The following is a 13,659-nucleotide window of genomic DNA, read 5'->3' as shown; positions in this document are numbered from 1 at the left end:
GGCCGCTTCTAAGCCTATTTCCTGATTGTTTTAAAAGAAAACATCCTTAATTTCACTTAACAATAATTTTGGTAGTCAAACTCTAGCACACATATTCACTCAACGGAGCGTTTTCTGCGTTCAGTTGGTGATTCACCGCTCCGCGGAGATCAGCGCTTGATATGAGCACCGAATGTCAGTGAGAAAGATTTCGAGCCTATATATTGAGACCCAGTCCGCTGTCTTCCCCTCTCAGAGTAAGTCTCCTCCTCACTCCCAATGAATACCAATCGCCTTCCTAGCTGCCTTTGCGGCGCCATCATCGCCAGTGTTGGCTTCCTCTATTTCTTGGTCTACGCAGTTCAGTTCCTTCTCTTCCATCTGCCGACCTCCCTGGATCTGGTACCCACAGCTGTGCTCGTCCTTCTCTTCGCTGTCAGCATTGCATCCTGCTATCTATATGTAGCTCTGAGCTTTGTGATTGAGATCATCACAGACGAACCACTGGCAAGTGAGAGTAGTCTAATCAAGCTCGTGGGGACTATCTCGATATGGGCTACTGCCCTGCCTACAACGGCTTTCCTACCAATTTGGTCTTGGACACAGCTCGGCTACCTTGTTGGCTTGACAGCAGTTGTACTAGGTTATCTTCAAGCCAGAAATGGACAGTCGACGCCGCGTTCCGGCACTTCTCTTGATATCCTATCCATCATCATGCTAGCGCTGATGCCAACAATGCATGCTCTTGCAGGGCCAGCGTCGTTCTCGACTCCCCTCGCTACTGCATTTGTGAAGTTTTTGGCAAGCAACATACTCGGGCTAGTCATCTACATGTTGCAGCCATTGGAGGCTTTAGGAGTTCCACATCATTTGGGGCCTAGCTTTCATGCGATGTGCTTGATGACCACCTTTGCGCTCATTGTTTATTCACACGAGGTGATGCAAGTGCTGATTGCACGAATGGCTTAATTGGGAGCTATCGTAGCCTCTTGCATCTAGCCATTCAGCCTACATCTGCGCGAAAAGGAACCGTCTTTCATCAATTGTGGCTGAGGGGCCGCTGCTACTGTGAGTTGCGGGTTGGCTTTGGAGTGTGCTGCTGGACGGAAAGCTAGGAAGTGTATGAAGAGAAAAATTGCAAGGATGTGTATAAGATATGTTTTCTTGTTATTGAATTTGTTTAGATTTCTCATTTTCGTTGTGGGTCAAAAATCTTTAGTTAAATGGAAGAAGGGACTGTTTACGTATTTCAACGTGAATATCATGGGTCACTACAGCCAGGCACACGTCTATATTATTCATTCTCAATTGCAAGACCTCAAGATAGTGGCACTTCCATTCAAAACAGGCTTGTGTAAGATACATAAATCAATGTTGACAGGCACGAAGGAGTTCATACCCAAACAGCGGCTTCTTTTGGATATTGCAGGCCTGGGAAAAAAGTCACCAAGAGTCTGAGTCTGGCAGCTGAAGCCAGACAAATTGAGTCGCATCGAGCGACCGTACGGGTAAAATCTCCAGATGCACTGCGAGAGACCTAGCACACTCGGTGTGGCATCGGGCGAAGTCGGAGCATCCAATCGACTCGAGTCGCCTCGCAGTCAGCGGCATTACGGCTGAGCAAATGCCGACGGCGGCGATGTGTCTCTGTCTTTTGAGGGCAGGGAATGCTTTGCTTTGCTACTCGGCGTCCAATTCTTTCGCTGAAACGCAACTTTATCTTAATGCGAGAGTGGTCGGAAGGCTTCTTCCCAGGCGGAATTGGCTGGAGGGGCCGTGCGGTATGACGGGAACTGTAGGAGATTCTGGCGACCATGTTGAATTATTTTGGCTGGTTGAGACGGTGGGTGGTGCTTCTCTAGAGAGTTCCCCGTCTGTAGATTAGAGAGAGTTCACTTGATGGACAAAATTTCAGAATGAGCAGCGGAACTGCAGTTAATATATATTCATAAAGAATCAGCCATACTCATCCAACCTGGCGAGGTCACTTTTGTTACTGCCATCAAATAGTGGTGAGAGTCTTGAGTGAGGATTTAGGTACACTTTTGTGAATTGTTTCACTCTTGAGCAATATCAACACCTCATGAAAGGCCAACTAACGAGCAGGCAACTTCTTTAGCAGTCTAAAACCAGCGGCCGCCAAAATCACACCCGTACGCGCTGGATATTCCTCGTCAACGACATCGCGCTGCATGTATGCTAACTGCCAGTTGCTTTTCGATATATTGAGAGCCCTGTCTACTTATTTCAGTGGGATCCATCTTACTGATGGTTTTACGAAGAAATGCTCCAGAAGGGAACTTCAGGCATCTCTGCAGATTACCACCTCCAAGAACAGAATTATTGGGCGAAAGAAAGGACCATTATGAGTTTTATTTCTTGACCTTGGAGTGACACCCAGTCGAAAGAGTACCCAGAATCTGCTGCTTCAACGAAGGCTATGCGCATAAACAAAACTTTGCTCATTCTACCACAATATGATTGCAGCCAAGGCCCTTCCAGGCAGTATTTACTCCACAAAAGACATTTTTCGGCAGTCATCAAGATCCTCAGTGAACTTCCCTGTTGGCCCGCGCACCCAGCCTTCACCTCCGATACATCCCGCAGAGACGGACATATTCTCATTCCGGGCGAAGAAAATATGAGAAGCCTCTAGCAATTCTTGGGGAGAGCTGGAGCCGAGGTCGAGCCAAAGAAGTGAGTCGGGAATCTCCACATCCAGAAAGGGAGCGGAGTCTTTCACCACCCGGCTGAACTTAGCATGGAGTGAAGTTGCCCCAGAAGAATGGTTGCGATGCGAGAAATGTCTCGATGTCGGGCTCTCCAATTCGTTAGAAAGATCGGACTTGACCAGGGAGCGAAGGCGGTTGAGGACAGTAAACTCTAGTTTGAGCTTGATACTGTACACTACCGTTTTGAGGCTGATCTGAATGAAATGGATTTTGTATTCAGCGATCACAAGAAGAAGGTTGAGGACGAGTACGAAAGCGTTGACCATGACCAGGTGGACCATGATGCGCCGCTCCGCGCAATCACGAAGCGCCATGATCGGCTTCATGATACGTGCTGCCTTTCGAATGTAGGTCCCGCACAAAACGAGGTCTTGTATACAGAAGCCTGTCAGTTGGATCCGATCGTAAATGGCAGCGGCTCGGGCGAAGTGAGTATTGCCCTGGCCAATGCCAAGGAACAAGATGCTCATTGGGATATGCAAGACCACTGCATTGATGACGATCATCCACAGAGCCCAGCGCATCTTGTATCTGTCGAAAACCACCAAATGCAGCCGCGAGTATAGGACAACAGCTTGACCGGTCACCATGGCGCACCAACCCGCAGGAATGGGATCGACATTGCAAGACCAGATGCCTGTGAGACAAACCGAACCATGGCCGAGATGGAGTGCAGCACGATGCCCCACGAGGCGACCTGCATGCTCCAGAAGTACAGTCCGCGGTATCTGTCAAAGACATTGAAAGTGACGATCGCAGTTTCAAGGGCATTGTAAGCGCCTATAGAGAACATAGATACCACCTCTACAATCTCCATGTTTGCCAACAGTATGGCCCCAGCTTCGGAGGAGAGACTCGTGAGAGTGGTATCCATCGTGGCTTGGAATTGACAATAAATGAGCCGCTCAGATTACAATAAGTTGTGGAAAGAGGATGACATGCCCAAAGTTTTGAGATAAAACTGAAATGTGGGTGTTCCGTTTGTGCTAGTATATCTTGGGCTGTAGCAAAGCATCCACTAATAAATTTGTCTGACAAGGAGACTGAGAAAGCGAAGATTTTGTCGTGCGTAGGACCAAAGGCCCTGGGGCGAGACGAGTGAGCTTGGTCTACAGGGCATCCGATGTTGAGTCAACCGTTGTTTGCTACCCGGCTTCCAAGGGCATTTGACCAACGAAAACAAAACATGATGCTTTCTTTATACTTCCTGGGCGTTATTTTCCTACCCTGTGCAGTCAACACCCTATTTTCGATTACCCAACGATCTAACCCAATTCTATCCCCACGACAGATTGACAAGTCTTTTGAACCAGGGCAACTCGGAGTCTTTCAAAAGGAGCACACCAATTTAAGCCTTACCTTAGATGAGTCAACCAGATCACGATTCTTTCAAGACATTTTTCTCGCTCCACGGTATGTTGACACTTGATTCCATCCAACCTATTCGTCCGTGCAAGATCTCCTAGATCTGAGGAGAATCAAGAATGCCGCGACTTGTGCAGGGGTGGTCAGATTGGGAGAAAGAAAACCTTTTACGATGGCTAGAGGCGCGAGGAAGCCTATCTTGGAAAGACCTCTCGCGCGGTTATTATCGAGAGTTCAAAATTAGGCGTTCTCCCGGGTCTTTGAAGGGACAAAAAGATCGTCTTTTACGCCGGAAGCATTCTTCAACGCAGAAGCTGGTCGGAAAACCACGTTCACCGGGGCCTAAGCCGACAAATCGAGATTCTTTATCAATGCACCAATCTAAACCCTATCAAACACTATTCCAGCGGAAATTTGAACGACGGTTGACCGGATTTCCAACGATATATGCTGAAGGTTTATCAGACATGGGCGAAGAAGAAAGAGATACTTTACCTGACATCTGGCAATTTGTTCATCGTCGGTGCGAAGAGCAAACAGGGAATTGAGATATTATACCTCCTCCGGAACGAAACCAAGAGTGGGATGACTGTCAAATGTCAATGTGTGCTATCTGTTGTCGGAGGCACACAGGGGAAACATAAATCAAGAGTTCACTGTGGTCGTAACAAAGTACTGTTTCAACGTGATGCTGTCGCGGTGCTCTTGTGACAAAAAGCCTCGCAGGCCCACAGTGATTCATCCCAGAAAGTCTCAACCGAGGGAAACGTGCGACTAGGATTAGACACTACCACATCCAGATTACTTATTGGTTGATCTCATCTGAGCCAAGTTTCATGAGAAGGGCTCCTCGTGGGAGTGGAACTAGACCTACAGATATTCAAGAGATCCTCCCTATGATATAAGTCGCCCGAAGAGTCTGACTTCTGAATCCAACTGAGCGGGTATCAGGACTACAGGCCGGTTCACGAAGAAGTACTGCTTCCCAAGCCGAGTCCTTATAATAGTACTTTCTATCGCTTTGTCCATAGTAGCCGGAGCCAGACTGCACTAAAGCTCTTACACTAGGGTCTTTGTCAAATCGAATGAATTTGCTGTCTGCGGGAAAGTAGCACTATGGCCCATCACACAGTTCCATGCTCCCAATAGCGCTGTTCCGTGCTGTTCCCGATCACATCTTTCTATATTACCAGGGAATTGACCTCAATTTCAAATTGATGTCAAGCAGCTGGATCGGGCACTACGGCTCCTGCGACGTGGGTAGGCAAAGGATCCGTTTCTGAGGCTGCATGGCTAGCGCATGCGCCCGTCCCGCGCTCTAGGGCTCCGCTCGAACGAATGAAAGCCTCTAGGGCACCCTCATGGCCACTATATTCTTAATCAGTAATAGTCAAATAAGCGTACAGAGTTTCTCTCGCCAAGCAAAACAGGACTTCTTGAAATCTCTGTTTCTATTCTTCATCCACCATTCCATGCACCCGAGATGTGACAAAGCGCCGCACTGTATGCAGCGTAGGACCACTGTTTCCTTTGCGTCTCCCTCATCCTCGATCAGACAAAAGAGGCAGTGTATATCGGCGATGCCATCGCTGTGACCTAGACTATGAAGCTCTATGCCTTGCACGCCGGTCCGAATATTGGTGACGCACGATAGGAAAGCGGGATGGTCGGGCGAGATATTCGACGGGACATTGTTTGATCTGAGTGTTGCAGCTGTGACAAACGACCCCATGCTCGGAGATGGCAGGCTTGTAGCAGGCGTGTGGGGTGGTGTATTGGGCGTGCCTGATTGGACGGTGGGGTTGAGCTCCGATGTCTGAGCGACTGAGGTTCTCGAAGACAAATGCGCTATCGGCGGTGGAGGCGAACGGCTGGTACCACTGAATGGCATCGAGTTTCGAACAGCGCCGATACCATCTTTGAGCAACATCATCGGTTTGCCGGCTCTGGTGCCAAATCGTGCACAAGAAGCACTTTGCAATATCTCGAAGACAGAGCTCCAAGGTCGCCAAGTCCAGTGGGCGTCTAGCTAGGCTCATCAATTTTTGGTGGCCCTTTTGGACCACCGATAATGTAATACGACTCTTGCAAGAAGCACCCTTGATAGTGCGACCGCAGCAATTCCTGCTCTCTTGAGAAGGAATATTCATCTCGCAAGTAGTCAGAGGATCCCATTGAATGTTAGACATGGCGTGGCTGCGGGCGGATGGGATAGGAAAACGAGAAAAGAGGCAGATGTCTTTCAAGAGACCAGGTTCGAGTCGGATATTTATAGTCACCTGGGTTGCAAGTTGATTTTCTTTATAGCATGTGTATCAGATAGTTCCTGAAATCTACATTCTATCCATACAACTATGCCTGGTATACGGGCCTAACCGGTCGATAGTACTGCGCGTGGGAACGGTGGGAATAATCCCAGGATCGGACAAGCTCCCAGAATGTATCATCTGGATCCCAGGAGCGGGATTGGAGCACCTAGTATTCTAAGTCTTGGTTCTGAGACCATTCTCCGGCTGATAAGTAACAGCCCATACGCTACTCTCCCTCACAAGCTACAGACCCAATAAAAGGTTTGTTCGGTCCCCCTGTGGCCTACCTGGTTCGGCTTGTATTTCACCACCCGAGTCATTTATAAATACACTGGGGAGATCTTCACTAGCTCCTCTTTTCACCGCGACTATCCAAGCTAGGCTTTTATCCTCTTTCCAGGTTTTGACCTGTTTAAAATTTGACACCCCTCAGTTCTAATTTCACGCCTGTCCTTTGATCATCAGGCATACGAGAACGAGATGGCGTGTGTACCGAACGAAGCCCCTCCAGACTATGCAGAGTGCATCAGGGATTCTCCCCTGGACATTTCTTCCAACCCGTCCGAGGCCAAACTCCGAAGAAAGCTTTTTTCAAGTGCCTCCACCAACAACCTCATCCTATCCTGAAACACCACATCGTGCTCTTCGGAGCAGAAGACTGAGAAAAAAGGTCGCAAAGGGGCTTAAGCTTGCAGTTGATGCCACTGTGATGGCTGCTGCAGTTCCTGTTAACGTGGTTGGAAATGTGGCTTATGAGGGAGGGAAAGCTGCTCTCCACATAGTTGCGGCTCCAGTTCTGGTTTGCGTGTTTTGCTTCTGTGTGGATGATTTTGATTACTGAGATTTTGAGTGCTCTGCACTTTGTGATAATTCCACTGGACATTTTATAAGATTCTCCGAGGGGCATTTCCAAGAGAATGGCGAACAAGAATTCTGCGCTGTCTTCTGGGTGAATTCAGGCCTTCATTTTATAAGCAGTGAATTGATCATGAAACCGTTAAAGATATAAATGCTATGGCAGAGAGCTCGTAGGCTCCTAGATCGCTTCCCCGCTCTACATGTTTATTTTCAACGCGTCCCGGTTCTACCATTGGGAGAAGTGCGCATTTTGTATTTATCTTGTTCCAGTCGTTTCCAATGTTCCTATAAATGCGTTAAATTGTTGGGAGTCCCAACTACTGAGCCAATATTAGAACAAAATCCTTCAAGCTTGGATATCGCGTTGGAAGAGTACCCGGGAGCCCTCTTCCTAGACAAGGCCAGACAAGGCAAAATGTAATCACTCTCGCTCCGAACGCCCAAATCTCTCCAACTAAATCGATCTAATGTGCATGCAGCCAACTGTCAGGCTAATGAAAAAGGAGCATCAGTCTCGAAAATCATCAATTCAATTGTAGACTAAGATTACCTACGACTTCAATCACACAAATCTGGTATCCATCAATACCATCTCGACCAGTCAAGCTATCACTCACAGCCTCGCGGTCGGCTATTCTCCAATCTTGTCGAACGTCGGAGCGGGGCAGTGCTATCGACATTCCGCGTCAGCCGCGCCGACCGACGGGGCTGTTCATGCCGTGCTGGTGCACGGGGTGACCGAGCAATGCGGCCCTGAGAAGTCGTTGTATCCTCGGTGGGCAAGGAGTTTCCTAGCCGGCAATCATGCACCGTACCTATGTTGCGGTCTACCGTCGACGCGCTGGCGGAACCAGTATCGGTCCGACGCCTAATTGGACGGATGAGGGCATCTAGAGCACCATTACTGCGGCTGCTGATTGTCAGAATCCTCCCTCCATAACGTTGAAGCGAGTGAACTTACCAAACACAACAAGAGGTGCCAAAGCCTGTGTCACGCTGGTCCAGCCAGAGTTCCATGCAGGACAGGTGCGATAGCGCGTGGCATTGTCGACATCGGAGAATCACATTTTCATCGGTCGTGTCTCCATCTTCCGCCAGGCAAAAGGTACAATGAATGTCGTTCACATCATGACTCACAGCGAGACAGTGTAATTCCAGGTCTTGAATTCCTGCCAAAATATTCGCAACAGACACAATGGCAGGTTGTACCGGCGAGACAGCCCACGGCACATTGTTTGCACGCAGCATCGCGGGGGATACATAAGGCTGGATTGCTTGCGGGAGCTCGCGCTCAGTCTCACTGGTATCATATGAGACACCATGGTCCAACTGATGGGTTGCAGGTTGGCGCAGGTCACTTTCCTCGTGGCTTAGCGTGGTCGCGTGTTCCAGCACAACGTTGCTGCCGAGCTGATTGCGAACAGCGGCATCATACCAGCGTCGACTAACCTGGTCAGCTTGCCGATCTCGATGCCACCTGGAGCACAGGAAACGAGTTGCAATGTTGTGCAAAATCGGCTGCAGGGTCTGCGCATGAAAAAGTGCCCGAGCAAGGCTTCTCAGCTTCTCCTTTCACTGCTTGAGCATCTTCGCAGAGATCCTATTCTTACAGCGAGCACCTCGCTCTGTGATGCCGCAGCAGGTAGCCTGGTGGGCTAGATCCTCACCAATCTCACAAACACTGACTGGGTTCCAAAAGGTAGACATGGCGAAAAGACCAGATGTAATGTAGATCGACAATCAAAGATGAGACAAGTAGTAGGCATAGAATTTATCACTGGGCTCTCTGAGTGCCTTCTAGCTTTTTATAATTCCTCCGGCTCCTGCCTAGTGTGGAATGTACGCTAGAGGGTAAGTCAGGAGCGGGGCCTTTGCATGGTCCAACTTGCTCTAATAGACTACCTGCAGGCATTCCAGTCCATCGAGGCAGCGGATTGCACCAACTAGCCTACACATTAGACGCAAAGAGATTGGCCCGCTGTGAGAAGCCTTTGTTGAAGATGCGAGGAGTCCATGGCGTTCCGCACAAACGCAGGGCTCCAGGAAGATCATTGAGATTCCTGGGAGCAGAAGAGTTCCTGGGAACAGCCTCTCTGTTCTACAGGCCTCATTTTCCGTGATTCTACCCCAACCGAATTCCATCTAGCTCAAATGTAAAGTAGAGGATCAGCCAGAAGAATGAAATGCTTATCATAGTGGCTTCTATAAATACTGACCTGCAAGGTCGAGTATTGCTCCTCCATCCATAAGTCTGTTCGGCGCCACTATCATTTCATCCGAAACAGCCTCTCACTACATGTCGGAGATGTCGCACCACCTCTATACCATCGGTTTGCCATCTTATTCCAGTGTCAGTGCGGGTGCTGACTACCCATTCTAGCAGGCTCTTCGCCGTCAGAGCGTCCCGCTGCTCATTGCTGCAGACGGTCTATTCAGAATGCACTGTTCTTTGCAATTGCTCGGGGAGATGTGCAAGCCGTGATTCAACTCCTTCAGCACGGCATCGATGTCAATAGCAGCGGACCGAAGGGCCAGCCCACGCTCTTCACGGCTCTAGAGTATCAATAGCACAAGATCTTGGAGATCCTCTTGGGTGACCCGCGAATCGATATTCACATCACAGATGGCCAAGGTCACACTGCGCTCCATCTGGCGGTGATATACGACGATCATCTTGCAGTTCAGATCCTCTTGCAAAGCAGATCTCTCGATGTCGATCGGTCCAACTTTGCAGGGGACAGCGCACTGCTTCTCGCTGCCAAGACGTACGTACGGTGGCTTCGAGCCCAGACGCGACGCGATCCTTGAGCTGTTGGTTTCTCACCCACAATCGATGGTGAGCCAGTGCGACGCCAAAGGCCGCTCCCTCCTGCAGTATGCAACTTTCACGTCGAACCAGAGGCTGATCGCGCAATTGGCGCGAAGCTGTCTTGATTGAAGGCCCTGGAAGCCTTGGGTCTTTCCCCTTAGGTCAGAACACGAAAGCCGAGCTGCAGAGGGACGGCATGAAGTGACCGTGCCACGAGTACCCACAGAGCCGGAAGTAGTTGAAATATGACTAGACTAGAAGGCCATGGTGCTATATTGAAAGGCCAATTCCCTCGGCTGTTTGAGGTTATTGGGAAGATGCCGGGCGCGACGCGTCCCACGGCCATGCGCGGGCCGACCGCAGAGTGACGGAGTCTACACGTGGTCCGCCTTTCATCAACCAGACCAACCTTATGATTACCAGACTACGTGACAGCGGGATATCTATACCCAAGTGCCTTGGAGGCTCTGTAAGATCTGCAGTCGCGATCAAATTCGGAGATTGAGGTTTGTCATTTGCTAGAAATCGTGACATGTTATTCTAATATGATTGCTTAAAGTCTGAGATATATATTTCGTATGGCTTAATGTTGAGGAATTTTATAACCCAATAAACAGGGCAGAACTGTGTTTATGAGGCAAATGAGTTGAAGGAGGATGAATATTCGTACTTTCTAATTAGAATTTCGATGTAAACAGACTACATACAAGAATTAGAATAATATATTTCCAGGTCCAGGATTTGGAAAACCCGACAGGGGGTTCAACTGAAGTTGCCGAGTTGAACCCCCAAAGCCACCATGATTGGTCAGTTTGCCATGCGGAAGTGATTGCCACCGCCTTCTTGAACCACGTCAACAAAGCCTGGCCCGCCAACTGCCACCGTCAGGGCTGGTCGTCAGACCAGGGTAGCTGACTGTCCAACTGGCCCTCACATAATCACCTGAAACGAATGTACGCATTCGCCACTCTCATCCAGGGCTGTCACCTCGCCTGTCACGTCTCACTGAATATTCTCAGATCCCAATACCAAAGACTCGACCAGCTCGGCCTTCAATCGTATACGACGCCAAATTTCCCCTAGATCCACTCGGAAGATGGCTCTGAAGCTGTCGGAATATCCAATTCCTGCATCCAAATGCGTTCCGCCCTATCCTCCTCCACCCTTGATGCATCCAAGGCTGCCCAGAGAGCCAATGTAGCCCGGCATAAGCGTGCATTGATCGGGGCGAATTGGTCAGAATGGAAGTGTTCTTCCAATACAAGCTTTTGTGTGATGTCAACCACGGCTGTCGCTAGATGGCAGAAATTCACGCAACAGGTGCGGTAGAACTCATTCTCCTGAGCTTGCTGATCGCGCTGGCTCCGCTTCTCAGTGATTGGGTCTGGCGGGGGTGCCACGCTCTTTGCTGTACTGAGGTGTGTCTTTGTCGTCTCTAATGCCATGGTCGTTCTCCCCGCCACAAAGATCCGATGGTCCAGTGGTGTAATCTCGGGAAGATCATCCCGCGGGGCAGGCGTAGCCGTTGAGGAGTCTGGCCGTGGTGTATCTGGCGAGCGACTGTATACACTTGTTGCAATAGACGGAGGACGGGCCATCAGTGAATCTAGCACAGAGACTTCTATCCGGCGCTTGGTGTCTTGTAGCCACGGCTGATCACGCTTATATCACGCGCAAACGGTAGAAAACAATGGGGTCTTATGACAGGCAGTCCTGTGGGTGATACACTCTAGTATTAATTCCTAGGGCGGGGAAATCGGTGATTGAGCGGGCCGCATTTTCCAGTGGGCTGTTGGCTAACGTCCATGGTCGCTGAGCTGTGCTACATAGCAATTTCCGAGTCATCTGACTCTAGGATGGGGGGTATAGCAGTCTGGCAAAGTAACTTTACTCAAATTTTCTATTTCTCCCCCACTCAGTCTTGGCAAAGCTAGCCCGATGGCCAGCCTAATTTTTGTGCTCTCTGCCGCACAAATGCACTGCTTAAAAGATCCACTGCCCGAGCATGTCTATTGAGTATCGCCAAGCTGAAAGCGCAGTATCCGTAAGGATTTTGAACTTGGAGATCAATCTGTGGGTGGCGCAACAGCCGTTCAACACATGCAGTATATTCGCTTGCAGCAGCAAACATGAGGGCTGTGAAGCCCGAGGGCCCAACCTCATTCATTGCGATTTCACCTTGCGAGAGAAGAAGAGACACAATATCTAAGTGTTGGTTGATGACAACTACGTGAAGGGGCGAAGTTCCAGAGGGGGCTTTTACGTTGATCTGAATGGACCTCTGGGTCAACAAGTTCTGGACTGCCCCGAGCGAACCTGCCCGACACGCGGCCCACAGCGGGGAATAGCTCGACGTGGCGTTGATACATATTTTGGGTTGTCTCAGAAGCATCTGTAGCAAGCGAGGGCTTTGATGCTCCGCTGCTCGCGCAAGAGGGGTAAGACCGCCGTCATCGGCATCATTCAGACGGAGGCCATCCTGGTCCAACAGCAGCTGCACTAGCTCCTCATTCTGCAGGTCTACCGCGTGCCACAGCGCCGTGCGCCCTCTAGAATCCTGGTGATTGATGTCAAGCTTTGGGTTGAGCAGTAGGGCTTCCACTATCCGACGCGAAGACCTTCCCTTGAGGATTTCGACCGCGAGAAGTAGAGCTGTATTCCGGTGAGCGTCACACCAATTGACATCCAAGTGGGGGTCGCGGGCCAAGATCTGCACTGAGATATGGTCTTCCTTTCGGACTGCGAGGTGTAGCGCATTCTGCCCAAAGCAATCGTCGATGCTGACATCCACGCGGGAATCGGTCAGAAGATAGTTTAGAATGGCGTGCTCCGAGTATCTCACTGCATACATCAAAGCGGACATGCCATCGGTGCATCGGTCATTGACATCCAGCGCTGGGTACTGCAACAGGCGTTCAACGATGGCAAAATTGCCCTTCGCGACCGAGATTGACAACGGCCCTCGACCTTGAAAGTCGCAAATATGGGACAGCCGTGGGTGATGTTCCAACATGAGATTAACTGCTTGTGGGTAGCTCATCTCAATGGCGAGCAGAAGCGTGCTCATCCCACGGTACTCGGAGTTGGGATTTACCTGATAAAGATCCAACAACTGTCGTGCAATGTCTAGTCGTCTGTTGAATATGGCTCGATGAAGGGGTGGCATCTCATCGCCCTGGAGATTGTCAAAGAGAGCCGCCGCGCCAATGGTCGCAGTTTTCTGGCAGAATGCGATCAAATTAACGATGTCATTTTTGTCAAGGCTCTTGAAGATCCAGAGCAAGAGTTCATTTGGGAGGTTGTCCAGTATGTTTCATATGTAGTATTAGAGCTGATGTAGGTTGACAGGAGGGGTGGCAAAGCTTTATAACACGCTATAGCGCTTGTGTACGCCGACTTGAACATACTGTGACCGAGCCCAGGGCTTCTCGTATGGCAGAATCGTCTTTGCCAGGCTGGGAAAGGTTGATGCTAATCCTGGGAGCCCCTTTGTCACTGGGAACCCGTGTGCCATTCCTGGAGACACTGGTACTGATCCTGGGAACGGCCATGGCCTCTCCAGGAACTGTGAAGACGATCCCGGATCTGAGTTACCGAAATTCAGGTG

General features: G+C 49.8%; 8 protein-coding genes across 8 annotated transcripts; 1 reads left to right on the top strand and 7 right to left on the bottom strand.

Annotated features, from left to right (window-relative positions):
* Window positions 1-258: 258 nt before the first annotated feature.
* Window positions 259-948, top strand: N7478_010729 (uncharacterized protein; the record flags this gene model as incomplete). The annotated part of the gene is made up of 1 exon (XM_056926943.1): window positions 259-948. One exon carries the CDS (start codon window positions 259-261, stop codon window positions 946-948), a length of 690 nt encoding a protein of 229 aa, XP_056776313.1.
* A 568-nt stretch (window positions 949-1,516) lies between these two features.
* Window positions 1,517-1,795, bottom strand: N7478_010728 (uncharacterized protein; the record flags this gene model as incomplete). Its single annotated transcript, XM_056926942.1, has 1 exon — window positions 1,517-1,795. The coding sequence occupies one exon, from the start codon at window positions 1,793-1,795 to the stop codon at window positions 1,517-1,519; it is 279 nt and encodes a 92-aa protein (XP_056776312.1).
* Window positions 1,796-2,488: 693 nt separating this feature from the next.
* N7478_010727 (uncharacterized protein) lies at window positions 2,489-3,585 on the bottom strand (the record flags this gene model as incomplete). Its single annotated transcript, XM_056926941.1, has 2 exons — window positions 2,489-3,235; window positions 3,313-3,585. The coding sequence occupies 2 exons, from the start codon at window positions 3,583-3,585 to the stop codon at window positions 2,489-2,491; spliced, it is 1,020 nt and encodes a 339-aa protein (XP_056776311.1).
* A 1,711-nt stretch (window positions 3,586-5,296) lies between these two features.
* On the bottom strand, window positions 5,297-6,006 carry N7478_010726 (uncharacterized protein; the record flags this gene model as incomplete). Its single annotated transcript, XM_056926940.1, has 2 exons — window positions 5,297-5,444; window positions 5,555-6,006. 2 exons carry the CDS (start codon window positions 6,004-6,006, stop codon window positions 5,297-5,299), a joined length of 600 nt encoding a protein of 199 aa, XP_056776310.1.
* Window positions 6,007-7,852: 1,846 nt separating this feature from the next.
* N7478_010725 (uncharacterized protein) lies at window positions 7,853-8,950 on the bottom strand (the record flags this gene model as incomplete). The annotated part of the gene is made up of 3 exons (XM_056926939.1): window positions 7,853-8,153; window positions 8,205-8,720; window positions 8,820-8,950. The coding sequence occupies 3 exons, from the start codon at window positions 8,948-8,950 to the stop codon at window positions 7,853-7,855; spliced, it is 948 nt and encodes a 315-aa protein (XP_056776309.1).
* A 687-nt stretch (window positions 8,951-9,637) lies between these two features.
* On the bottom strand, window positions 9,638-9,916 carry N7478_010724 (uncharacterized protein; the record flags this gene model as incomplete). Its single annotated transcript, XM_056926938.1, is given in 2 exon segments — window positions 9,638-9,796; window positions 9,815-9,916. The coding sequence occupies 2 exon segments, from the start codon at window positions 9,914-9,916 to the stop codon at window positions 9,638-9,640; spliced, it is 261 nt and encodes an 86-aa protein (XP_056776308.1).
* Window positions 9,917-11,131: 1,215 nt separating this feature from the next.
* N7478_010723 (uncharacterized protein) lies at window positions 11,132-11,650 on the bottom strand (the record flags this gene model as incomplete). The annotated part of the gene is made up of 1 exon (XM_056926937.1): window positions 11,132-11,650. The coding sequence occupies one exon, from the start codon at window positions 11,648-11,650 to the stop codon at window positions 11,132-11,134; it is 519 nt and encodes a 172-aa protein (XP_056776307.1).
* A 332-nt stretch (window positions 11,651-11,982) lies between these two features.
* N7478_010722 (ankyrin repeat domain-containing protein) lies at window positions 11,983-13,218 on the bottom strand (the record flags this gene model as incomplete). Its single annotated transcript, XM_056926936.1, has 1 exon — window positions 11,983-13,218. One exon carries the CDS (start codon window positions 13,216-13,218, stop codon window positions 11,983-11,985), a length of 1,236 nt encoding a protein of 411 aa, XP_056776306.1.
* Window positions 13,219-13,659: the final 441 nt, after the last annotated feature.

The sequence above is a fragment of the Penicillium angulare genome, assembly GCF_028827245.1.
Source record: "Penicillium angulare strain IBT 27051 chromosome Unknown utg000007l_segment0_segment0, whole genome shotgun sequence".
Lineage (NCBI taxonomy): Eukaryota > Fungi > Ascomycota > Eurotiomycetes > Eurotiales > Aspergillaceae > Penicillium > Penicillium angulare.
The sequence above is the reverse complement of the archived record's forward strand: the minus strand, read 5'-3'. Positions and strand labels throughout refer to the sequence as shown.